The sequence below is a fragment of the Hyperolius riggenbachi genome, chromosome 5 (genome assembly GCF_040937935.1).
Source record: "Hyperolius riggenbachi isolate aHypRig1 chromosome 5, aHypRig1.pri, whole genome shotgun sequence".
NCBI lineage: Eukaryota > Metazoa > Chordata > Amphibia > Anura > Hyperoliidae > Hyperolius > Hyperolius riggenbachi.
In genome coordinates this window covers 346,698,073-346,725,078 of record NC_090650.1, presented here as the reverse complement: position 1 = coordinate 346,725,078, position 27,006 = coordinate 346,698,073, and the positions used below count along the sequence as shown (strand labels likewise).

General features: G+C 41.4%; 1 protein-coding gene across 1 annotated transcript in view; it reads left to right on the top strand.

Moving 5' to 3' along the window:
* NSMAF (neutral sphingomyelinase activation associated factor) overlaps positions 1–27,006 on the top strand; it is a 112,997-nt gene that overhangs the window by 26,228 nt on the left and 59,763 nt on the right. The window contains exons 3-10 of the mRNA XM_068237426.1: positions 3,039–3,117; positions 10,207–10,265; positions 13,523–13,559; positions 18,109–18,159; positions 23,287–23,358; positions 26,519–26,566; positions 26,656–26,708; positions 26,804–26,933. Of these exons, the coding sequence (XP_068093527.1) occupies positions 3,039–3,117; positions 10,207–10,265; positions 13,523–13,559; positions 18,109–18,159; positions 23,287–23,358; positions 26,519–26,566; positions 26,656–26,708; positions 26,804–26,933 (529 nt within the window). The remainder of the gene's footprint in view (positions 1–3,038; positions 3,118–10,206; positions 10,266–13,522; positions 13,560–18,108; positions 18,160–23,286; positions 23,359–26,518; positions 26,567–26,655; positions 26,709–26,803; positions 26,934–27,006) is intronic.

The window sequence follows — 27,006 nt, the reverse complement described above, 5'->3', positions numbered from 1 at the left end:
TGATTAACAGTAATACTCTCATGGCATACATATTTTAAAAGCTAAGTCCCTAGGTTAACTATGTATTCTCTTTTCAATGCTGTCACTTTTGTTTTGTTTTTTTACAAGTATTTATTTAGGGGTATAGAGTACATGAAAATAACAGTTTTATTGCTTTTCATTCAGTTTTCCGGTAAAAAAAAATCACATGACTTAGCCATCAGTTGTCAAACACAAAATCTATTCTCTCACTTGTCATGGTTAAAATGATACCCTATATACATAATCAGATGGCTTATTGGGCATACAGCACACTGTTTACCACAAGTACGCCTATCTACTCCCCTGAGCTTCAGATGAAGTTTTGTGGGGAGTAGATAAGCGTAGCAAGGGAGGTGAAGTGGTTTAAAGATGCATACCATTTTGTAGGTTGTGCTATCCTTCATCATTTGATGCCTGAATAGTTTTCAATTTAAAAATCGCGGCTGCTATCTTGGCTAAGTAATAACTTCTGGGTCACCCCTGTCTTCTCTGTTAGAGAAGTGCATCACTGAATGAAGCAGGAAGAGGAAGTGACATGCATGGCCATTGCAAGAGGCTCCTCCAGAAGGGTCATAGGCCTCGATTCATCAACACTTAGCAAATTTGTTAACAACAGTTTGGTAAAATACCGAATTTGTTAACTTCATTTCAGGATTCATCAAAGTTATCTACAGCTGTTAGCGAACATTCGGTAACGATTCGCTAAAACGGAATAAAATGCAATTCATGAAAAAGAAAGTGGGCGTGGTTTAGCGTTACATTTAGGATTAGTTATCTCCTTCACTGCTCTGTCGTTATTCCTGTCAGATCATTGCTGACAGAGAAGATGGAGCCATTTGAAGTGGTTATGTATCAGCTGAGAGTGATTCAAGGGCGCAGAAGGGCAAGAATAAGGTCTGCAACCATAAATTTGTAAGAGAATAGATTTATTTGCTATAACACGACATCTGCATTTCTCTTGAATCATCTTGTAAGAGAACACAGGCAGTGTCAGGGTTAACTAATTTGCTAGCTGCCCTATAATTTTTTTAGAAAAGGCTCCTATCAAATTGTGGGATTGTCCCAACCACTTTCAGAATCCTGGTCCAGGTGTAAAGCCCTATTCAGAATGTTGCTACGTAGTGCTCAAAGGATTGCCTTTTACCCACAATTCCATGGGAATCTTATGGCCTTGTGTTAAAGTACCACTGTAAAATGGAAATATCGACACGTTACCGAATGGTTACCGAATTGTTATCGAATTCACACCGAATGAGGAAAAACTTTGATGAATACAACTAGAAATCGCTAAACTTCGAATTCGGTAATTTAACAAACTGGAAAAAGTTATCTCAAAGAGAATGATGAATCGAGGCCATAGTGTGACTTTGTTGGAAGTCATCTGGCTTAAAGAGACACTGAAGCGAAAAAAAATATATGATATAATGAATTGGTTGTGTACTATGAATAATTACTAGAAGATTAGCAGCAAAGAAAATATTCTCATATTTTTATTTTAAGGTATATAGTGTTTTTTTCTAACATTGCATCACTCTATAATATGTGCAAATTACACTCAGCATTCAAAATGAGTCTTTCAGAGCAGTCTGTGAAGTAATGAACTCTCCTCTAGCAGAGGAAAAGTAAACCGTTCAATTACAGTTGAGATAATAAAAGTCAGATAACAGCCCTCTCCATGACTAAGTTAGTCAGAGAGCTTAATAGCTTTTTTACATAGAGATAACAACTGGAGTTTTTCAACTCTTCCTGTACTGGAAACAATTAGACTGATGTATCTGATCTGTTTTTTTTTTTTTCTTAGCTGTACTACACATACAAATCATATCATTTTTTTTCCGCTTCAGTGTCTCTTTAAAGGCATACCCAAGAGAGGTGCTCGGAGTCCCTTTTAAAGAATAGATAAGGTAGCCTCCAAATCTCTTTTCTGTAGGTTTCCTCTAACCTTTTAGCATTTCCACCTGAGTTATCTTGTTTAAGATAACTTGGAACAGAGCTCTTTTGGCTGGCTGTACTCGGGCTGCCTAATGCAGATCACTGTAACGCTGACATCCTCCTCTGGGTCACGATCACATGATATGTGATTGGGACCCGAAGGAGGATGTCAAAATGACAGCGCTGCTTGGTAGTGGATGAAGAAAGCCAATCTTGCATCCGGATCAGGGTAATATCAATTTGCTCCTTTCTGCATAGGCTTTCAGAGGCTGGGGGAGGCACATAGGCTGGCACAAAAGAACATAGCGCCACGCCACATGTTAATAGGGGGTAAAAAAAAAAACAGGTAAAAAGTTAAAACATGAACAGGAGACTCTGGTTACAATGGGCCAGACAGACACATTAATCTTCATGCTTCCTTTCAAAAGCAAGTTTGTTATTAAAGAAGGTGATACAAGGACATGTATTGCTCATATCGAACAAATGAACATATTTAAAGGAGAACTGTAGTGAGAGGTATATGGTGGCAGCCACGTTTATTTCCTTTTAAGCAATACCAGTTGCCTTGCTGTCCTGCTGATCCTCTGTCTCTAACAGTATTAGCCACACACCCTGATCAAGCATGCAGCAGATCAGATGTTTCTGACATGTTTGTCAGATCTGACAAGATTAGCTGCATGCTTGTTTCTGGTGTGAATCACACTTCTGCAGGCAAATACCTTTCTCTGCAGTTCTCCTTTAATCGTAAATGTAAAGAGCCAAGGGCTCCAACTGAACAATATAACATCCACATGCATGATGTTAAATAAGAACATGCAGTTTTAGGCTAGGTCCACACTAGTCCGTTTAGGATCAGATCCGTTTATAACGGATATTCTAAGAGAAGAATGTGGATAATCTTCAGACTTTTATATGATCCACGTATGATTTGTAGTTGTGGGCTACTATAGACTAAGACCAGCAAGGACATATATGGATACATTCATCAGTAATTTGAAATCAATCCTATTCATCATGCTGCCCTTTTTGTATTGCAGTCTTTTTTTATTGTTTTGTCATCATATATTCCTTTTTTTCTTTTGTAGTAAAACAAGTGGATCTCTCAAAATATGTTCCAAATCTCTGATTTTTGAACCAGATCAAATTGAATTGCCCATAATTAAGGTGAGCAGTTGTTATCCTGTTTAACATGTGAGCCGTACTTTGCAACAAACATCCAATATTGGTGGTATTGCTAATAAACACTAAAACATTGTTGCAAATTAGATTTTATTTTTTTTTGTCTTTTAATAGCAGCTACACAAAATGTAAATAAATGCCACACCCTTGTGTGCTTTTTGAACACTTTTAAGTGTGCCTGGTCTCAGGATTTGTAAGCTACAATTTAAAGGACACCTGAACTGAGAGAGATGTGGAGGCTTCAATATTTATTTAACATAATTAACATCCTGTGCTTTAAAATGAGCTTATCTGCCGTGGCAGTCACGTGACACAGGGGAGAGCTCAAATAACAACTTGTGATTAGACACAAATGAGTGGGAATTAAACAGGCTAAACTATCTAAATACATGCATTTCTCTGTTTTCCTTCTGTGCTGTGCAAGAGTTCAGGTCCATTTGAAACAGTACCCGTTGCCTGCCAGTCCTGCTGATCTTTGGTTGCAGTAGTATCTAAATCACACACCTGAAACAAGCATGCAGCTTAACTAGTCAGACTTCAGTCGGAATCATATAATCTGCATGCTTGTTCAGGGTCTATGGCTAATGCTAGGCACACTCAATGCAATTTTCTGACAAATTTACTGTCCGATCGATTATTTCAGTTGCAATCTGATTTCCGATTTTATTTTTCAAACTATTTTTCATAAAATGAAAAATCAGTCGGAAATCAGATCGAACATGTTGGAAATAATCGATCTGACAGTAAATCTGTGAGAAAATTGCATTGTGTGTACCTAGCATAGAAGTATTGGTGGCAGAAGATCAGCCGACAGGAAGGCAATTTGCATTGTTTAAAAGTAAATTTAATTTCAGCCTACCATATCTCTCAGTTCAGCTGTGCTTTAACTCTTCACTAACCTCATTGTATGCATCCCTTCTTGTTGTACAGTTGCAGCTCCTTTCAGTATAAATGCCTCTTTCAAATACAAAAGAAACAAGTAACCCTTTGCACACTCGCATTCAATTTTTTTTTAAACAAATGCATACACAGATTCACTCATCCAGGCACAACCGTTATCCCTACAGCTAAGTTAAAAGCCGGGGTCTTAGTTCTCAGAAGAATGCATTCTTTTGCTTGGTCACCTACACTGCGCAGAAGTACCCAGGTAATCGAAGGTGTCTGTTTTTTGTCAGCATGCACACATGCTGGTGTATGTGCATGGATACATTACGTTAGCTCCCTTGTGCGATTGGTATGATGTGCTATCGGTTCCAGAAGATAAGGTCAGGATATGTGCTCCTAATACCTAGATAGGTTTGATGCAATGAAGGTTTGCATGTCTACACTATGCATGTTACAGGGCCAGAGTTAGGACACCTACGTTTACCTGGGTACTTCTGCGCAGTGTAGGTGACTAAGCATAAGAATGCATTCTTCTGTGAACTAAAACCCTGGCTTTTAACTTAGCTGTAGGGATAACAGTAGTGCCTGGATGAGAGAATCTGTGAATACATTTGTTTGAACATTTGCATGTAAGTGTGCGAAGGGTTACTTGTTTTTTTGCTATTTTTCTGTCCGCACCCCCTTCAGCACCTCATTTTCCTTAAATTACTTATTCAAAAGTTTCAACTAGAGGTGATGTGCCTGGATATATGTGTTTTTTTTTTTTTTTTTTTTTTTTTTTTTTTTTTTTTTTTTTTTTCCCTCTTGCAAATACAAGTGAAGGTGACGGCACTGCCCGACTTTCCAGAGTGACTCTTGTGTAAACACAGCAATAATAATAATCTGCTGTACTTGTCTGATGCCACTCAGTATTGATTGCAGTACAGATAAGGTACCTGACTTGACCCCAGCAGTTTTAATAAACTACAAACTGACCGTCCCATGAAACAGAGGTGGGAGATTCTGCTACACTTTGTGCTATCAGAACAATGTTGAAAGGTTAATTTTTAGATCATGTTTGCTGTAATATCAGAAGCATTGGCAGTTAGTATAAAGTTGGTCCCCCTTGACAGCCCAAACATTTCTAGGAAGTATTCCTACTTAATTTGGAATATGGCTGTGGCAAGTTCTCCACCTTCAGAAAATAAGTGTCAGCAGTGAAGTTGACCATGGATGTTGGGCAGTGTAGCCTGGCTGACAGTCATTGTCCCAGTCCATTCCAAAGGTATTCACCAAGTTAATGACTGTTTGTGTAATTCAGTCACATTTGTTTATAGACTTTGTGCACTAGTGCATTGTCCTGCTGAAACAAAAAGTGCAATTCTCAGACTTATGCCACAAGTTAAAACAAACAATTTTGTGGAATAGCTGTGTTTAGTGTCAGATTTCTATTTGCTGGGATTCTCTGACTTTATTCTGAAACATTGACCGCAGAATGCTATTCCTCCACCACCTATACTTACAGATGGGTTAATATATGGAGGCAGATAACATTCTCCTGGCATCCAATAAACAGAGCTTATCCATTAGACTTTCAGATGGTGAAGCAGAAAATTCATTTCTATTGGTCCGGAGTGCGATTGGTGATATGTCTTGCACAACTTCAGTTAAACCTTGGTATAATTCTGGTGTTCGTAAGCTAATGTCCAGCTGTGTGTCCACAGAAACTGAGTTAACTGCAAATACAGTGGTATGCCAAAGTTTGGGCAACCTTGTTAATCGTCATGATTTTCCTGTATATATCGTTGGTTAAGATAAAAAATTCAGTTAAATAAATGATATAGGAGACACACACAGTGATATTTGAGAAGTGAAATGAAGTTTATTGGTTTTACAGAAAGTGTAATAATTGTTTAAACAAAATTAGGCAGGTGCATAAATTTGGGCACCACAAAAAAGAAATGAAATCAATATTTAGTAAATCCTCCTTTTGCAGAAATTACAGCCTCTAAACGCTTCCTTTAAGTTCCAATAAGAGTCTGGATTCTGGCTGAAGGTATTTTGGACCATTCCATCTCTAGTTCATTCAGGTTTGATGGCTTCTGAGCATGGGCAGCTCTCTTTAACGCGCACCACAGATTTTCAATTATATTCAGGTCTGGGGACTGAGATGGCCATTCCAGAACGTTGTACTTGTTCCTTTGCATGAGTGCCATAGTGGATTTTGAGCAGCATTTAGGGTGGTTGTCCCTTTTTTGAAAGATCCAGACCCGGCGCAGCTTCAGCTTTGTCTCTGATTCCTGGACATTGGTCTCCAGGATCTGCTGATACTGAGTGGAATCCATGCGTCTCTCAACTTTGACAAGATCCCCAGTCCCTGCTCTAGCCACACAGCCCCACAGCATGATGGAACCACCACCATATTTTACTGTAGGTAGCAGGTGTTTTTCTTGGAATGCTGTGTTCTTTTTCCTCCATGCATAACACCCCTTGTTATGACCAAATAACTCAATTTTAGTTTCCTCAGTCCCCAGCACCTTATTCCAAAATGACGCTGGCTTGCCCAAATGTGCTTTAGCATACCTCAAGTGGCTCTGTTTGTACTGTGGGCGGAGAAAAGGCTTCCTCTGCATCACTCTAGCATACAGCATCTCCTTGTTTTAAAGTATGCCAAATGGTTGAACAATGCACAGTGATTCCATCGGCAACAAGATGATGTTGTAGGTCTGATGCTGGTCTGTGGGTTTACTCTGACTGTTCCCACCATTCGCCGCTTCTGTTTATCAGAGATTTTTCTTAGTCTGCCGCTTTGAGCCTAAAGGTGCCCATACACTCGTCAGATTGGCAGCAGATAGATAAGAAATGCATCTGATGATCTATCTGATGCGTTTTTAGAACATTTTTTTACCAGGATAGAATTCCAATAGATTTCAGTTTTAAATCTATTGAAATTCGATCTGATGGCATTTTTTTGCCATCAGATTTCCATTAAGGCCAATGCAAAATAAGCAATCTCATCAGATCGACCTAGATTTTCCACCCTGCCAGTTCGATCGGTTGGCCAATCGACCGATCGATGGTTTTCGATTTGCGATCGATCGATTTGGATCGATCGGTCGGCCAGAAAATCGGCTGAGTGCATGGGCCCCTTTTAATTTGAACTGAGCCTGTGGTCTTCCATTTCCTCAATATGTTCCTAACTGTGGAAACAGACAGCTGAAATCTCTGAGACAACTGTCTGTATCCTCCCCCCTAAACCATGATTGTGAACAATCTTTGTCTTCAGGTCATTTGAGAGTAGTTTTGAGACCCCCATGTTGCTACTCCTTCAGAAAAAAATTAAGAGGAGGGAAACGTACAATTGACCCCATAAAATACTCTTTCTCATTTGATTCACCGGTGTATGTAGGTCAGAGCTTATCAAGCCAATTTGAGTTCCAATAATTAGTTCTGAAGGTTTTGGAATCAATAAAATGACAACAGTGCTCACATTTATGCACCTGCCTAATTGTATTTAAACAATTATTGCGCACCTTCTGTAAATCCAATAAACTTAATTTCACTTCTCAAATATCTGTGTGTGTGTGTGTGTGTGTGTGTGTGTGTGTGTGTGTGTGTGTGTGTGTGTGTGTGTGTGTGTGTGTGTGTCCTATATGATATACTAGCTGATGGCCCGGCGTTACCCGGGTATTCATTTGGCTGGTTTTAGCTCCCCCACCCTTTTTCTAACCCTAACACACAATTACTCATTGACCTAGTTTGTGAACTTTGCGGTCTTTGGCATCAATTATTTGCATTGAAATGAAACAAATCTGATTGCCTGTGGCTTCATCCCCTTTTCTGAATTTGAACCCCAGTCACTCAATGACCCACTTAAATATTATCCTTGAAAATCAATAGTTGAACTTTGATTGACTTTTGTAGGCTCCACTCACTTTCCTGAATATTAATCCCTGTCACCCAGTGACCAACTGTACAAAGTTTGAGAACTCTACCATTAATAGTGTAAGAATGGCTGCAGTTTACATTTTTTTTCCGTGACATTTTTATTTGTCTCTGCCCACTGATGACCCGGTGTTGCCCGGTTATGTATTTGGCTGGTGTTGGCTGCCCTCACTTTTTCTAACCCTGACGCACAATTACTCGATTACTTAATGACCAAGTTTGTGAGCTTTGCGTTTTTTGGCATCAATAATTTGCATTGAAATAAAACAAATCTGATTGGCTGTTTGTGGCTCTAACCCATTTTCTGAGTTTAAACCCCAGCCACCCAATGACCAACTGTACTGGGTTTGAGGCTTGTGCCATTAACAGTGCAAGAATGGCAGCAATGTAAATGTTCCCCCTTGAAAATCAATAGGTGAATTTTAATTGGCTTTTATAGACTCCACCGACTTTTCTGAATATTAATCCTAGTCACCCAGGCTGCAGTTTACATTTTCCCAGTGAAATTTGTATGTCTCTGCCCACTTTTTGGTTATGGGAATAAAAAGTATCCTATATTTTATTCCAGGTAATGTACTATATGTGTGCCAAATGTCCTTCAAATCCGTTCAGCCATTTTGTGCGTGATCGAGTAACAAACATCGAAACATTAAAACTTTCCCATTTATTTGTAGGATTTAACTGACATGTTTTATCGTAACAACCAACGATTTATCCAGGAAAATCATGACGATTAACAAGGTTGCCCAAACTTTCGCATCCCACTGTAGTTCCATGTGCAACAAGTGCAACAACCCAGGGCAGACAATTTTGTGTCTACAACCTCAACATACTTCAACATTTGAAGGACCAATTCCGTGAGTCTGCAATGGACCATTCCTAGTGGTTTGGTTCACCCCGAGCTGCTTGGTTACTCTGTATATAAGCACATTTTCCTATGCAGAAATTGCACACAAAAACAGAATATCTATCTATCTATCTATCTATATGCACCAATTACTACTGCTCTTGAGACCCGCAATTGCCGACTTTTGGAGGAGAAAAACAAACCTGTCTCAACACGGAGCAGGGAGGCGGGGTAGAGGCAGAGCTGCCCAATCAGTCCCATCTGTCCCCCACCCCGTGCCACCTTGGTTACACTTTAATCATTGCTATTGCTTGCAGATGAAAGAGAAATGTGCTGTTATATGTATGAACATAGGCGCCAAGCAGAGTAAAACAATGTTCTAAAAATGATAAGAGGGAAGTAGAGGTGGACTTGCCTCCCTCTGGTAGTGGACATATACTCAAATGCTGAGTAAAAAATATACAATTTATTCACAGCTCCATAAAATCGCAACGCGTTTCGCGGTCAACAGTCCCGCTTCATCAGGCAGTACAGGAGCATATAAAACTGGTTCAGGTCCATAAAGCGTGTGAGCGCTTTATGGAAAAACTTTATGGAGATGAAAATTTCATTTTTCAGCACGACCTGGCACCTGCTCACAGTGCCAAAACCACTTGTAAATGGTTTACTGACCATGGTATTACTGTGCTCAATTGGCCTGCCAATCTCCTGACCTGAACCCCATAGAGAATCTGTGGGATATTGTGAAGAGAAAGTTGAGACGCAAGACCCAACACTCTGGATGAGCTTAAGGCCGCTATCGAAGCGTCCTGGGCCTCCATAACACCTGATCAGTGCCACAGGCTGATTGCCTCCATGCCACGCCGCATTGAAGCAGTCATTTCTGCAAAAGGATTCCCGACCAAGTATTGAGTGCATAACTGAACATCATTATTTGAAGGTTGACTTTTTTTTGTTTGTTTTTAAAAACGCTTTTCTTTTATTGGTCGGATGAAATATGCTAATTTTTTAAGATAGAAATTTGGGTTTTCATGAGCTGTATGCCAAAACCATCAATATTAAAACAATAAAAGGCTTGAACTACTTCAGTTGTGTGTATTTGAATCTAAAATATATGAAAGTCTAATGTTTATCAGTACATTACAGAAAATAATGAACTTTATCACAATATGCTAATTTTTTGAGAAGATCCTGTATATTGAGCTTACCAGACAATATTGCACTATTGGGCTCTTGGTGTCCTCTGTTTTGTTTTTACAAGATGAAAGAGAAAATTCTTAGCTGCATAACTTTGCCTTATTTTCCCAATCTCTTGATTTTTGTTTACCACAATTATGAAATTGGTTCTTTATTTGATAGTTTCAGAAATTATGTTAAGCTCCAGATATGCATTGCAATTTTTTTTCTTCACCTCCTAGATCACTTTGCGAGATTGCACAAAAATTGAAGTGGAGGATGGAGAGGATCTTTTCAGAAAGTAGGTTGCTTGTATAGGTGATTGAGACTCAGGCCTAGTGCACACCAGAGTGGTTCTGCTGCGGTTTGCGATCCGCTTGCGGGTGCGAATCCGCTAGGTTAATGTATTTCAATGGGCTGGTGCACACCAGAGCGGGAGGCGTTTTGCAGAAACACCTACTCCCGGGCTGCTGCAGATTTTGGATTGCGGAGGCGTTTCTGCCTTAATGTTAAGTATAGGAAAAACGCAAACCGCTCTGAAAAACGGCACTTCAGAGCGGTTTGCCAGGCGGTTTTTGTTACAGTAGCTGTTCAGTAACAGCTTTACTGTAACAATACATGAAATCTTCTACACCAAAAACGCTTCCCAAAACTGCAAAATGCTAGCTGAAACGCTACAGAAAAAGAAGAAAAAGCGTTTCAAAATCTGCTAGCATTTTGCGGATCTGCTAGCGTTTTTTGGTGTGCACCAGGCCTTAGTTCACACTAGATCTTCTGCTGTATTCTTATTCTTAATGAAATGCACAAAAGATAATAAAATGTTTTGCCAAAGTGCTCTGAAACTCTGACATAATATTGAAAAAAAATTGTTTTCCTACTTTATTACCCATTCAGCTACCATATTTGCTTTTTTTACAAGTGATATTGTCCATTTACAAAGACATGTTCCTAAAGTACAGTTTAGCTGCTCTGAAAGCTGCTATTGCATATTATTCATAGCTGATTTCATTATATATGTTAAAATCTTCTAGTGATGGTTTCTCAATGGTGTGCATGCTAGAAAGCAGAGAGAGCTCCTTCTCAGCACAGCTAGGAATGTAACAGAGGAATGTAAACAAAATATACTGTTATCTCCTCTTCGTATCCAGATCATAAGCTGAAGGAGATTTCCAGTGCAGGGCAAAGTGCTGTTTAACTGTTTGAATGCTGTTCTGCTACAAATCTTTTTGTGGTAGTAGGATTAAGGCTTTAAATAATATTTTAGAGCAAAGAAGAAATGTTGAGTTCAGACCACTTTAACGACTAGGGATGAGATTAACTAGAGATTTCCGAGTTCCCGATTGGAAATCGGCTTTCCGTGGCAGAAATCTGTATGTGGAAATCCAAAATCTGCAGAATACCCTATTGGTTGCCAATCAAAAATACGGTTTCCGCATAATAACATACATCTGCAGAAAACAGCGGATTCTGCTAAATTTGTTTTTATTTTTACAATTAACTAATTTTATTGCCCTAAAAATTTACATTAATGCGGAATTTTGTGGGGATCTGAAGGATACTTAACCCTCCTGGCGGTATAAAAAAATCCGCCAGGAGGGAGCGCAGCAGTTTTTTTTTTTTTATTATTTTTTTTTTTTTTCCTATATCATGTAGCGAGCCCAGGGCTCGCTACATGATAGCCGCTGCTCAGCGGCATCCCCCCGCCCTCTTCGATCGCCTTCGGCGATCTCCGATCAGGAAATCCCGTTCAAAGAACGGGATTTCCTGGAGGGCTTCCCCCGTCGCCATGGCGACGGGGCGGGATGACGTCACTGACGTCGGGACGTCATTGGGAGTCCCGGGCCACCCCTCGGCGCTGATTGGCCAGGCAGCGCACGGGGTCTGGGGGGGCGTGCGGCGCGACGGATAGCGGCGATCGTGCGCGGGGCGGCGGCGATCAGTGTTCTGGCGCAGCTAGCAAAGTGCTAGCTGCGTCCAGCAAAAAAAAAAATTAAACAAATCGGCCCAGCAGGGCCTGAGCGGCACCCTCCGGCGGCTTCCGTAGTTCGGGGTTACCGCCAAGGAGGTTAACGGAAAGTGAAATGTGTCGGACTCTGAAATCGGCATTTCCAACCATCCCTTGTAATGACTATGTAGGAGCCTATTTGCATTACTCCATTTTTAGTGTGTGTAGGGTATGATCAGCTAGCAATTTTTTTTAAAATCATTTTGTTAGGATAGGATACTACTATTAACCCCCCTGGCGGTATGAAAAATTCCGCCAGGGGGCAGCGCAGCAGTTTTTTTTTTTTAAATCGGCCCAGCAGGGCCTGAGCGGCACCCTCCGGCGGCTTACCCCGTGTCCAGCACGGGGTTACCGCTAAGGAGGTTAAAGAGACGTAAAGGTTAAAGAGACTCTTAAAAATCCTTTTTTTTATTAAACAATCTTGTTTAATACATTAGCCCTACCTAAACCGCCGCATTCACGCGGCTGTAAGTCGGCTATCTAACCCCACCAACCCAACCCACCCTCCCTCTCCCCCGCAAAATCCATGACTTTCTTGGTCGTGGATTTTGCTGCCCCTGTGCGCTTCCGTGTGAGGCAGGGCTATGAGCCACAGCCCTGCCTCACACGCGTCTGTCAGCGGCGGATCTCCGCCTCTCCCCGCCCCTCTTAGCGAAGGAAGACAGAGGGGCAGGGGAGAGGCGGAGATGCGCCGCTGACAGACGCGTGTGAGGCAGGGCTGCAGCTCATAGCCCTGCCTCACACTGAAGCGCTGCCCAGATTGCCCCCCAGGGAGTTAGGGGGTTTTAGATCGTTTACAGCTGTGTGAATGCAGCGATTTAGGTAGGGCTAATGTATTAAACAGGATTGTTAAAAATAAAAAAAAAATTTAAGAGGCTTCAGAGTCTCTTTAAAACTCAAACAGTTTGGTCACATGATGAGTTGACCGGATTCTTTGGATAAATCCTTGATGTTCTGAAAATCTTAAGGCTAAAGAAGGAGAGGATGACACAGGCTAAAATGATTGAGTGCATATGTGAGACTATGAACATATCTATGCAACAGCTGAAAGAAGCGATGATTGACAGAGACATCTGGCGTGCAGAAGTACGGTCACAGAGAGTATTAGTTGACTGAATGAATAAAGAGAGAGGGGATAGGAGATGCAGTGACTGACATTCATCTAAATGTGATGCATCTGCACAGGGGTAGCAGTAATAATAATTCTAACATTTGTCTATCTGTTGAGAACTGCAGCCACTAGGGTGTATTCAGTGTTGGGGAGTAGGCCACCATGAAGTATTTGGGAGTCTTGCCCAAGGACTCCTTACTGAATAGGTACTGGCTTACTGAATAATAAGAGCTGAGATTTGAACCCAGGTCTCATATGTATAGTGTCCAGCCATTGCTATGCAGTGTATATGTGCCATCTGGATCATGTGCAGCAGGTACTGAACTTTTATTTATTTATTTTTTTTCCTCTCAGTAACTGTTGTAGTAAATGCTTTCCTAATGTTCGTCTCTCATACCTTGTTTGTTTTTGTTGTTTTTTATTTCGTTTTTTTCTTCTCTAGGAACACAAAGAAATTATTTTCGGTTTTATTTAATCAGGTAAGACTTTAGTCTTTTGCCTCTGAGATGCAGTGTTTCTAGCTGTAAGTAACTTGTAGTTGGTTCATTACTTTTCTCCTGAGTTGTCTCACAGGAAATGGTTTCTACATTTTGTCAATGCAATTTTTTTTATACCTACTGGGGGCTGAAAAAATCATGTTTCCCAAATCTGAGCATTATGTTTTTGGTGGGGTTTTTTGTACTTATAAAATATGAGATGAGAAACCAGGTTTCTATTATAGGTGGTGGCCTGCTTTAGCTACTAGTTCCTCATGTCATATGAGGACACCAGCTTTGTGACCTTTCTTTACACAATTTAGTCTTCCTCTACTTCTGCATCAGTATATTATTCTCAGCGTTCTTGCTGCTTTCACCACTATCCTAGAACTGCTAAAGGCAGACCACTGATCAGGAAGTGAAAATCCTCTAGCTGGAAACTCTAGTGCCTCCTCTCCTCCTCCCGTCCTCTCTTCCTCTGTTTTATGCTGCAACGTGGGACCTGAAATGGCTAAATTACACACGACATTGATAGCTGGGCCCTGATTCAATAAACTTTTTTTTTTTTTTTTTTTTTTTTTTTTCCCCTGCATTTTCTCACAGGAAGCGTATTCACACCTAATCAATAAAATACTTTTTTCAGCCCTTGCCAAAACAAAAAAGTAGTCCATATTTATTTGCAGCATGTTTGAGGGTAGGAACACCCTAGGCAAAATCACATATATGTGTTTTCTATAGCACATAGTGGAAAACACATATGCGATTCTGCCTAGTGCAGGGGTGCCCACACTTTTTTGGCTCGCGAGCCACTTTAAAATTTGCCAAGTCCAGGAGATCTACCAAAATTTAAAATGTTACAGATCCCCCCCCCCCGGTTGAACAGCCCCCAGGTACAAGTGCCTCCAGTATAGGTAGCAAAGTATAGGTCCCTTCAGCAAAGGTAGCTGGGTACAGGTCCCTTCACTGGGCACAGATGCCTCTAGCATAGGTAGGTGGGGATGGGTCCCATTAGCATAGGTAGGTGGGGATGGGTCCCTTTAGCATAGGTAGGTGGGGATGGGTCCCTTTAGCATAGGTAGGTGGGGATGGGTGCCTCTAGCAAAGGTAGGTGGGGATGGGTCCCTTTAGCATAGGTAGGTGGGGATGGGTCCCTTTAGCATAGGTAGGTGGGGATGGATGCCTCTAGCATAGGTAGGTGGGGATGGGTGCCTCTAGCATAGGTAGGTGGGGATGGGTGCCTCTAGCATAGGTAGGTGGGGATGGGTGCCATTAGCATAGGTAGGTGGGGATGGGTGCCATTAGCATAGGTAGGTGGGGATGGGTGCCTCTAGCATAGGTAGGTGGGGATGGGTGCCTCTAGCATAGGTGGGTGGGGATGGGTCCCTGTAGCATAGGTGGGTGGGGATGGGTCCCTGTAGCATAGGTGGGTGGGGATGGGTCCCTGTAGCATAGGTGGGTGGGGATGGGTCCCTGTAGCATAGGTGGGTGGGGATGGGTCCCTGTAGCATAGGTGGGTGGGGATGGGTGCTCAATCACTTACCTCCATCCAGCGGCGATGTCTGTCTGGTCTCCCCTCTCGCACTCGGAGCGCTCTGGCGGGCAGCACGATTGAATCAGGAAGGCAGGCGTGCGTGCGTGCGTGCCCGGCGCCGCCCCCAGCCATGACGTCGCGTCATGGCCTCTTCAGCCGCGCCTCCTCTCTCCTTCCCTGCTTCCTATTGGCCAGCGGCTGGCAGCAGAAATCGATGGGACAGCTGCCAGCCGCAAAATGTGACGGGACGCGGCCAAGTGGCCGCGATCTACCAAATAGGCGGTCGCGATCTACCGGTAGATCGCGATCGACCTATTGGGCACCCCCGGCCTAGTGTGTTTCTACCCTAAGGGCTGGAACCCACAAGAGCGCTTTTGGCAGCGTTTTGGCAGCACTGCGATACGCTAGCAGTTTGCCAAAACGCTGGGCTAATGTTAATGGATGGGGCAACTTCCACAGGAGCGTTTGCGTTTCTCAGAAACGCAAACGCAGGACCTGCAGCATTTTGGGAGCGTTAGCGCTTCAATGTAAAGTGTTGAAACGCTAGCAGAAACGCTCAGCAAAACCTAAACTGAGCGGTTTTGCGGTTCAGCACACTGTAACAAAATTAAAAGTAATTCACAGGACCAATCAGGATCAAAACGCTACACAACCGCTGAGCAAAAAAATACACTGTTGCAAAACGCGACCGAAAACGCGCATGAATCCGCTTGCAAACCGCTCAGACAAAACGCTAGCTTTTGCGTTTGCGGATTTCAGTGGGTTCCAGGCCTTAGAGATTCTCCCTTTCTAAAGCTGGCCATACACTTATAGATTTCCACCCTAAGTTCAAAAATGATCAGTTCCTTTGTGAAAAGAATTCCAGCAAGGAATCTATTGAAAATTGATCAAAATGCAATGTTTGATGCACAGCAATGCTACTGGCCATCAATCTACCAATGTTCGCACCCTGCCCCAATCAACCTAAATTTTCAGTCCTGCCCCATCAATCGATTCGATTTTTGATCATGTGGTACTGGAATGGCAGTGTGGCGACCACAACGCATTTCCACTATCCACATGGAACTTGCACTTAAACAAAGGAGATCTATGGATTTATGTAAACCTCAACTGAATCTGTAATAGTAGTGCCCTTGGGATCAAGCAGTGCTGTAGTTTATATACCACATCCTTGGCTGCCAATAATTTCTAATGGTCCTAGGAGGGTTGGAGCTGGTGAATCATTTCAGCTAGGTTTAAATCTCCCGTAGCCTCCTGAAGATGCATTCTATGTTGCTTCTTACGTCAGGAAGCTTCAGACCCCCATATCGCCCCTAATAAAGGCTTTATGAGACTCCCATAATGTTGAGAAATCTGTGAGGGCAGGCTTGGGCTTGAAAAGACATCAGAGAAGACAGTCTCTTAGCTATAATGATTTCTGAGCAAAGCCAGACTGAATGCTCAGTCGCGGATTTTATCAGGGCAGATTACAAGCAGGCTGAGCAGTGAAGTATAAAACCGAGAGCAGGGTAGGCGGTTTCTCTAATATTCCCACTGATATATATATATATATGGTGAAATACATGAGGGTGCTTCATCTCTGGTTCACTTTAAACTTTTGACTCTCAGATAAGTAACGTTTTGTGTGATTTTTTTTTTTTTTTTTTTTTTTTGTTTATCACCTATACAAAGTTTGAACTGTTGAATGTATCGGTTTTCTGCACTAAGATGTGTTTTTCTGAGTTTTTACAACCCTAACTAGTCATCAATGAGAGTTGCAGTAGAAACTGTCATTTAGAGCCCCCCAAAAACTGCCTAGTCCTAAGTAGGATTGTTACTGTAAATACAAATGTGTATCTCATCATGTTACATGTCGCTTCCGGGTCAGTTTTTAAGATGATTATTTATTTTTTTTGTCCTCGGCTAAAGTGGAGTTTTCCTTTAAATAGGGTGGATTTAGTTTGTACCATCCATAAAATGTATCTGTTCATTTTATGTAGTAAAAATTATTTGGGAAGAACTGTTAACGTGTTGAAAATCTTTACCATTATATGAGTTGGCAGTAATAAAATGGTAGACATTGATAAGTTATATGATTAACTTCATGTAATGATATGCTTACTTTGAGGTGGGTGGCTTTAGAGATGCAGTGGATTGCATTTCTATACATAAACACACTTAAATAATGCCAAAAAATACTATTGAAGTATTTGGCTGTATTGAGATCAGTAGTATACTATCATAACTGATAGATTAAACTAAATATTCAGGACTAGACTAGTTCAGAAAAATCACAGGACCCCAAAATCTAAGAACCAATGATTGGCACAGCTGTATACAGCTGATGACCTGAGTTTTTGAAATCCAGGACTTTTACACCTGTACTGACTAGTGTTGACAAAGAAGTGCTTGCAACATAATGGAAGGGCTGGAACCCACTAGAGCTTTTTTTTAAAACATTTAGGGGTCGCTTTAAATCGCTAGTTTTTTTCCTAAACGCTTTACCAATGTAAGTGGATGGGACTGATGCTACTGGAGCGATTGCGATTAGGGGAATCACAATCGCAGGACATGCAGCATTTTGGGAGCGTTGCGCTCCGATGTAAAGCATTAAAGTGCTGGCAAATCACTCATGAATCACTACACATAGCAATGTGTATGTTTTTTGAATTACTGCAAACTGTAAAAAAATAATAATGATAATAATAATTTGAAACAACCAATCAGAATTGAAATTGCAATCACCGTCACTGGCAAAAAAAAGACACTTTTTAAAATCTCTACCAAAATCAGTGGAAAACACTCATGAAATAGTTTACAAAAGGCTAATTCAAAACGCCAGTGATTGTAATTTGTGACTTGTGGTGGGATCCAGGCCTTAGAGAGTCTTCCAGTTTCTTTAGGGAGCACAGTCAGTAGTTGATTATACCTGTATTATGAGGAAATTGTGCATCCCATTATCTCTTAATTTTTTCCAACTATGTGGATTTAACTTCACGTTAGCTTCATCATTGATAATTTTTGGCTTCCTTTTCTGTACAGGTGTACCTCATCAAGGAGCAAAACGTAGTAGCAGCTTACAAAGTCCAACGTGTAAGTATTGTATTGTTAAAAGTGTTAGTGAATATACAAGTTTTTGTTGCTGCTCTTACATTATGATGAGTCCATAAGGGAAGTGTGGCACCAACATAATGTCTTTTGATTGGGGGATCCTTCAGAATCAATTTGAGGATGTGCAACTATCTACTGGAGCCTCTCTAAATAAAACATTAGTTAACCACAACTCATAATTTGCAATTCACCGATTTTCAGAAAGACTGGAAAGTGTTGGACATTTCCCTTTATCAGAAAATCAACTGAGGGGCGACAGACTTGAGTGTCGGGTAGTGTACATAATTTCCATTCCTAATACAGTCAATTTCTCGGGAAACCATGCGTTTGAGAGTATCCCCTTTTTATTAAAAAAATATAATAATAATCTATATGGCTCTTGTTTAGTGACCTATTTTTGGTTTACTATCTCTTGGAGCTAGTGCAGAAAGTTATCGCTTGATGTACTTACCAATAAGGTTTGAAGAGGCAGGGACAAGCCTATTTAAAAGGAGAAACAAATTCATAGTCCAAGGCCAATTTAGGTGGAAACCAAAACAGTGTTGAGAAACACTGTACTACACCACCGTGCTGCCTACTCCATGCAGATAGTGTCCTGGCCAAGATTTGAACATGGCATCTAGCAAGTACGTTTGACTTGCTTGCCTCCCTCCTATAGATGCATAGCAATAATATATTACATGTCTTATTGATCTGTCATGAGGAAAAGGCCTCCTAATGTATTAGGGAGAGCTTTACAACTCATTTTACCTCTTCACTGCTAGTGTTGCATAACTCTCATGATCAATTTGCTTGTCATTACAACCGTTCTGTGTTTTGTGTATGGATGCAGTAACATTATCACATTTCCAAACCAAGCTATTTGGAAATATGAATCTTTATAGCTGCATGGTGTAATGGCTCTGATCTGTCATTGGAATAAGTAATATTCTCTAATAAGTATCTTGCCAGTGTATTTCCAGTATATTTTCAGCTTTCTCTGTAGACCTTTTGACTAATGGAAGAACTTGCAGATTATTATTTAATACTGCAGGGACTTCTATAATTCATATAAACTGTATTTTTTTCCTAATTGACAGACTTCAGGGTGTAGACAGACAATATTTTCAAGGAATGATCACGGGAACCAGGGGGAACAAGGAGAGAAATTGACAATACACAAGTGTGTGGATTCAGCATGTACATACAGTGGAGGAAATAATTATTTGACCCCTCACTGATTTTGTAAGTTTGTCCAATGACAAAGAAATGAAAAGTCTCAGAACAGTATCATTTCAATGGTAGGTTTATTTTAACAGTGGCAGATAGCACATCAAAAGGAAAATCGAAAAAAATAACCTTAAATAAAAGATAGCAACTGATTTGCATTTCATTGAGTGAAATAAGTTTTTGAACCCTCTAACAATAAAAGACTTAGGGCCATATTCTATTGCTGAACTCGCCAGCGCTAAGCACTGGCGAGTTCTTAACTCAGGCGATGGGGGCATCACCTAATCTAATTAAACTTTAGATCCCCCCCCCCAGGCGGAAAAGAACTCGCTTGGGCGATATAATCGCCCAGCGAGTTCTTAACACCAAATCCAATTACCCTTATCATGTCTCCGGGAAGCGATGCTTCCCGGCAGACATGAGCGTTAGCTTAGACCTGCAAAAAGCAGGTCTAAACTAGCTAACGCACGTCGTCGCCGCCGCAGCATCTGGGAGTCTCCTTTAATAAGGAGACCCCCAGAGCTCCCCGTCGGGTCGCCGCACAGTGTAGAAGCCCCTGCGCAGCTCTGCACCGGCACCCCTGCTGGCATACATACCGCCGCAGATCACCCGCCGCCTCTCGCCGCAAAATCCGTCGCGTAATTACAGTGTATCTAACACTGTAATTACTGTCCGCATAGAAGGAGCCCGGGCAAAGCATCTTTGAATCTGCAGCCTGGGCTCCCCATTGGTCCGCTGTCTGAACCAATAAAATGGCTCAGACAGCGGACCAATGGGGAGCCCAGGCTGCAGATTCAAAGATGCTTTGCCCGGGCTCCTTCTATGCGGACAGTAATTACAGTGTTAGATACACTGTAATTACGCGACGGATTTTGCGGCGAGAGGCGGCGGATGATCTGCGGCGGTATGTATGCCAGCAGGGGTGCCGGTGCATAGCTGCGCGGGGGCTTCTAAACTGCGCGGCGACCCGACGGGGAGCTCTGGGGGTCTCCTTATTAAAGGAGACCGCTAGATGCTGCGGCGGAAGATGGCGGCGGATGTTAGCTGGGCGAGTGCGCATGTGTGGGGAGTGAGGCCGTGGTGCTGATGGACAGCACCACAGCGTAAACCTCACTCCCCATCGCTCGGTAAAAGGTAACATCGCTCAGGCTTTCGCCTGAGTAATGCTCCCTAACGATCGGCCATCGCGCGAAGGATATGGGCAATAGGATTTGCCAGTAATCCTCGCGCGATGGCAAGGTGATAAGTAGCTCGCATCTGCAAGCTACTTCTCACCTTGAATAGGATATGGCCCTTAATACTTAGTGGAAAAACCCTTGTTTGCAAGCACAGAGGTCTAACGTTTCTTGTAATTGATGACCAAGTTTGCACACATTTTAGGAGCAATGTTGGTCCACTCCTCTTTGCAGATCATCTCTAAATCCCTAAGGTTTCGAGGCTGTCTCTGTGCAACTCTGAGCTTGAGCTCCCTCCATAGGTTTTCTATTGGATTAAGGTCCGGAGACTGACTAGGCCACTCCATGACCTTAATGTGCTTCTTCTTGAGCCACTCCTTTGTTGCCTTTGCTGTATGTTTTGGGTCATTGTCATGCTGGAACACCCATCCACGACCCATTTTCAGTTTCCTGGCAGAGGGAAGGAGGTTGTCGTTTAGGATTTCACGATACATGGCTCCGTCCATTTTCCCGTTAATGCGATTAAGTTGTCCTGTGCCCTTAGCAGAAAAACACCCCCAAAGCAAAATGTTTCCACCCCCATGCTTGACGGTGGGGACGGTGTTTTGGGGTCATAGGCAGCATTTTTCTTCCTCCAAACACAGCGAGTTGAGTTAATGCCAAAGAGCTCTATTTTGGTCTCATCAGACCACAGCAACTTCTCCCAGTCACTCACAGAATCATTCAGGTGTTCATTGGCAAACTTCAGACGGGCCTGCACATGTGCCTTCTTGAGCAGGGGGACCTTGCGAGCCCTGCAGGATTTTAATCCATTGAGGTGTAATGTGTTTCCAATGGTTTTCTTGGTGACTGTGGTCCCTGCTAATTTGAGGTCATTCACTAACTCCTCCCGTGTAGTTCTAGGATGCTTTTTCACCTTTCTCAGAACCATTGACACCTTAAGAGGTGAGATCTTGCGTGGAGCCCCAGAGCGAGGTCGATTGATGGTCATTTTGTGCTCCTTCCATTTTCGAACAATCGCACCAACAGTTGTCACCTTCTCTCCCAGCTTCTTGCTAATGGTTGTGTAGCCCATTCCAGCCTTGTGCAGGTCTACAATTTTGTCTCTGACATCCTTGGACAGCTCTTTGGTCTTTCCCATGTTGGAGAGTTTGGAGTCTGCTTGATTGATTCTGTGGACAGGTGTCTTTTATACAGGTGACTAGTTAAGACAGGTGTCCTTAATGAGGGTGACTAATTGAGTAGAAGTGTCTAACCACTCTGTGGGAGCCAGAACTCTTAATGGTTGGTAGGGGTTCAAAAACGTATTTCACTCAATGAAATGCAAATCAGTTGCTATCTTTTATTTAAGGTTATTTTTTCGGTTTTCCTTTTGATGTGCTATCTGACACTGTTAAAATAAACCTACCATTGAAATGATACTGTTCTGAGACTTCATTTCTTTGTCATTGGACAAACTTACAAAATCAGTGAGGGGTCAAATAATTATTTCCTCCACTGTACTTCTTACTTGCCTCAGATCGTTATGCCTTGGGTTTAGGTATACTTTAAGGCTTTGTTTACCCGGGGAATCACAAAACGCAGTCGCCTAGCGATTACGATAACAATTTTGCATTGTGATTTGCTGCGATTGTGTTTTGCAATTCTCAATTTAGTTAATGACAATTGCAATCACCTAGAAAATGCTGCATGCAGCACATTTGCGATCGGCAGAAATCTCAATCATGCCACAGTCGCTGCAGTGTGAGTCATCCCATAGAATTACATGTGTTACAGCTTTGGTGATCACCAGCGATCAGCAAAACACCACTGGAAAGTGCCTGAATGTGAACAGGGCTTAAGGTGTCAGCAATACAATTAAGGTAAGTCTTTGTGTCCAAATTCCATGAACTTTCGATGTGACTCATGGACAAGATTTGGAAGTCCTCCCTTAAATAGTATGATGCTGGTTTTGAGATGTCCTGCATACAGATATTTCTCAATTGAGAGTAGGACATACAAGGGGTAAGCTGCGGTTGTATAAAAAGAAAAATGCTCACAACTTATTCTCTACTCCTAACAAGTGATGGGTGACTTGCCATTATCTCTTTGGGAAATCCTGTAAAATCTGAGGCTGGTCCTGACATGCTCTGCAAGTTGTTATTATTTAGTATTTATATAGCACCAACATCTTACACAGCGCTGTACAGAGTAAATATTGTCTTGTCACTAACTGTCCCTCGGAGGAGCTCACAATCTAGTTCCTACCATAGTCGTATGTATGTATCATGTAGTGTATGTAGGGCAATTTTTAGAGGAAACTGGAGTGCCCGGAAGATACCCACGCAGACACGGGGAGAACATACAAACTCCTTGCAGATGTTGACTTGGCTGGGATTCAGCGCTACAAGGCAATAGTGCTAACCACTACACCGCCGTGCTGCCCATTATTATTGATTTATACAGCGCCAACATATTCCATGGTGCTGTACAAGTAGAAGAACACTAATGGGTACATAATGATAAAGACAATAGTTTACATCAAATATGGACTCTGTTACAAAATACAGAACTGGTGAGGAATGTAACACGATGAATAAAATGTATAATCGAGTGCAAGCTATGAAATGAATAACCTTCCAAGACACAAGGGTGAGAGAGTTCTGCCCTTGCGAGCTTAGAATCTACAATCATATAAAAGTAAGATTTCAAAAACTGTTTTTGTTTGTTTGTTTTCTTTCTTCAGGGTGGGAGGCAGTTTTTTTTCCAGCTTGAAGATTCCAGGAAAGTTGATGATGTTGTGCAAACTGTCCTCCAGGTAAATCAATCAAAATATGCCTTTTTAGTTCATTGCAGAATATTGGTGAAATTGAACCTTTTTAGAATAATGAAAATGTTTCGTTTTTGAGGATTCCTACAGCATGTATGTGCTAATGCAAAACTGAAAAAAAAATTATGAGATAATTGTGTGTGAAGTGCTAGTAGTAAATAAAACTGCAGGAACGGAATTGACTATTTTAACCACTTAAGCTCTGTCGTTTTCACTTTATGCATCCGAGCAATGTTCACCTCCCATTCATTAGCCTATAACTTTATCACTACTTATCACAATGAACTGATCTATATCTTGTTTTTTCCGCCACCAATTAGGCTTTCTTTGGGGGTACATTTTGCTAAGAGCTACTTTACTGTAAATGCATTTTAACAGTAAGAATAAGAAAAAAAGAAAAAATTCATTGTCAGTTTTCGGCCATTATAGTTTTAAAATAATACATGCCTCCATAATTAAAACCCACGTATTGTATTTGCCCATTTGTCACGGTTATTTCACCGTTTAAATTATGTCCCTATCACAATGTATCGCGACAATATTTTATTTGGAAATAAAAGAGCATTTTTTCTGTTTTGCATCCATCACTACTTACAAGCTTATAAAAAAAAATAGAGAGAAATATTTCATCTTTACATAGATATTTAAAAAGTTTAGACCCTTAGGTAAATTTTTTTTTTTTTTTTTTTTTTTTTTTTTTTATAATGTTTTTTTTTTTTTTTTTTTATTAAACATTTTATGTGGGCATTTTTGGGAGGGTGGGATATAAATAGTGTTTTATTTGGGGAAATATTTGTGTATTGTAATGTTTTTTTACTTTTACTTGTAGTTTTACTTTTTGGCCACAAGATGGCAATCTCGATTTTGTTTACATGACGTCACTCTAAGCGTACAATGTACGCTTAGAGGGACATAGCTTCAGAAAAAGCGTAGCTTCCGAGAGAAGCTGTCGCTTTTTCAGCGGGGGAGAGGAATCCGTGATCGGGCACCATAGCCCAATACATTGCTTCCTGGGCTACCGAATCCGCGGCCTGGAGTGCACGCGCGCGATCGGCCGCGGGAGCGCTCCTGTCCTCGACGTTTTTATACGTCAAGGAGGACAAAGTGGTTAAGCTTGGCGGCTACATTTTTAAGTTGTAAACAGCAGCTTTGACAGTCTGGTGTAAAATCGGCATCATTCAGCTGCAAAACAAACAGAAGTAATGACTCTTTGAGCTTTTCAGCACTAGAACCTTATCGATAGTGGGTTCTCAGCCAGATAAATGTGTATTGCCTTCTATTTACTTTTCAGGACATTGGGCTGTATTACAAGTTGTTCCACAGGCTCTTCTGCTTGTGTACATAATACATTGTAATTAAAGCGGACCTGAACTCAATCTTCTTCTCTGCTCTAAAAGATAAGCAACAGCATAATAACCTTTAAAGAAAAAAACATTTCTTTGTTACTTTTGTCAGGTTTTGGTGCTGTGGAGGCTTACTGGGTGGACGTGCAGTACAGTGGCTTTATGGTTTAATAACAGTGCTTCACTATGTGCAATAGTTTTTTTTTTTTTTTTTTTTTTCCCTTTTTTTGAGGATATGCTGGAGATGAAGGCATTTGGAAAACATCTGAATTTCTATCTGATGGACATTAACCACTTAAGGAACACAGTGTTAAACCCCCTTACCGACCAGGCTCTCAGAGGCCGGGGATGGCCGATCTCGTACAGCGCTGCTGGAGACCGCAGCGCTGTACGCTTGTAAACAAAGGGGATATCTTTCCCCTTTCGTTTACAAACAGCCTGCTAGCCGCGATCGGCGGCTAGCAGGCTACTCACGTAGCTCAGTTCCGTGAACTGGAAACTGCATCTCCAAGACTTGATGCCAATTGGCGTTTAGGTAGTTTGGCCATTAGTTTGGCCAATTGGCCATTAGGTAGTTATAAAGGACTTGTGTATTTACTGTTGAGCGTTTTATCTGTAAACAGGACAATTTCTTTGTTACAGCCCATAGAACTCCTGCTATAATCTGCAGTGTGTCTACTACCTGCTTTCAAGGAAGCAGACAAAGGGCTAACATTCTGTGTTTACAAATTAGCTGAGGCTGCTGAGTTTCCTGTTCTGACACAGCTGAGATCAAATTACAATTGTGATTACATGCAGCTGAAGGGGGCATTAGACAGACTCTTCACTCTAAACACAAACAGAGTGGATTAATCTGTGTTTTTCTTGTGTCCCGTGCATGAGTTCAGGTCCACTTTAGGCTTATAGTGTCTGACTGATGACTACTAGAACTAGTCATGTGATACAGTCCAGTCCAGCTGGCAATCCTCCACCTCCTCGGATTAGTGCAGGTTATGTAGGGACTTGGATGAAGAAGATATAAAGATAGATTTAGGTACGTGGACTTGCTGTTTTTAAAAATACAGCTAAGGGCTAGTTCACACTCGGCATTTGGAGCGCTGTTTGCCCCCAGCGATCGCAATTTGCAGGCAAAATCTCGCAATTCAGCTCGATTTGGGCTTGATTCCTGTTCAATAGAAGGAGAATCAAAGCGCAATCGCCCTGAAACTTTGCATGCAGCGTGTTTGCGATTGATGACGATCACAAACGTTGCAGTGTGAATGTATCCATAGGGATACATTAGCTAAACAATTGTATTTAACCTCCTACTCCTAAAAATGACTTTTTTAGATATCCCTTGGTTTTGTTTTATATTTAAACATTTACAAAGTAGATTGAACGTTTTATCATCTATTCAAAGGCAGTCTATTAAGTGTCCCAGAGTTAAAGTACATTAACTATTTCTCTATCTCTCCCCTACCTTCAGAATTTGTACTCTGCCAGGAAAAGTTTTTGTATGGGTGCAATTTGCTTATCAGTGAGATTCACTATATTCCCAACAAGGTACCGACAAGACAAAAGTTGTCACTTGCATGCCTGAAAATGAACGCTTTCAGGCAGTAAAATAGAAACAGCTGTCCTTTAAAAATACTGGCAGGATATGTTTTTAATTAAACTGAAATAAGCAATGAAACCTTCAAAATAAATTCTGTCGCCTGTTGTGTCAACATGTAGTAAATCGTTGAGGTACAGCCTTGTTGTGTTTATTGTGGCATTAGGATCTATCTTTGTAATGTAATGATACAAATCTCTCTCCACACTTGCAGCTTCAAAGGGCCTCCCGCCTGGAGAAACTTGGAGACCAGACAGCAATGGTAAGATTTGAAAATGTGTTACAAGGGAACTGTGGCTAAGGCTTTGATTTCATAGCATCAAATATAAAATCTGTCTCTTCTGGTGTTAGATAACTGCAATCTTACAGTCGCGTTTAGCGAGAACATCATTTGATAAAAACAGGTTGGTGAAAGTTTTCAGTATACTGTTACTTAGTTTGATAGATCTACTGCTATGGTCATTTTCCAATAATTGTCCTTGTATTCCTCCTAACACAGCTTTCAGAGTGTGTCCGAGACCTCCCATATGGAGTGTATAGCCGAAATGGTAACCCCACTGGTCACCAATCCAGGACACGTGTGCATTACGGATAAATACCTCTATTTTCAACCACTGAACAGCTATCCTGTAAGAACATATATTATATAATGCTGACTGTAGGAGAAACTGGAGTGAAAATAATGTAATGAATAAAATGCCT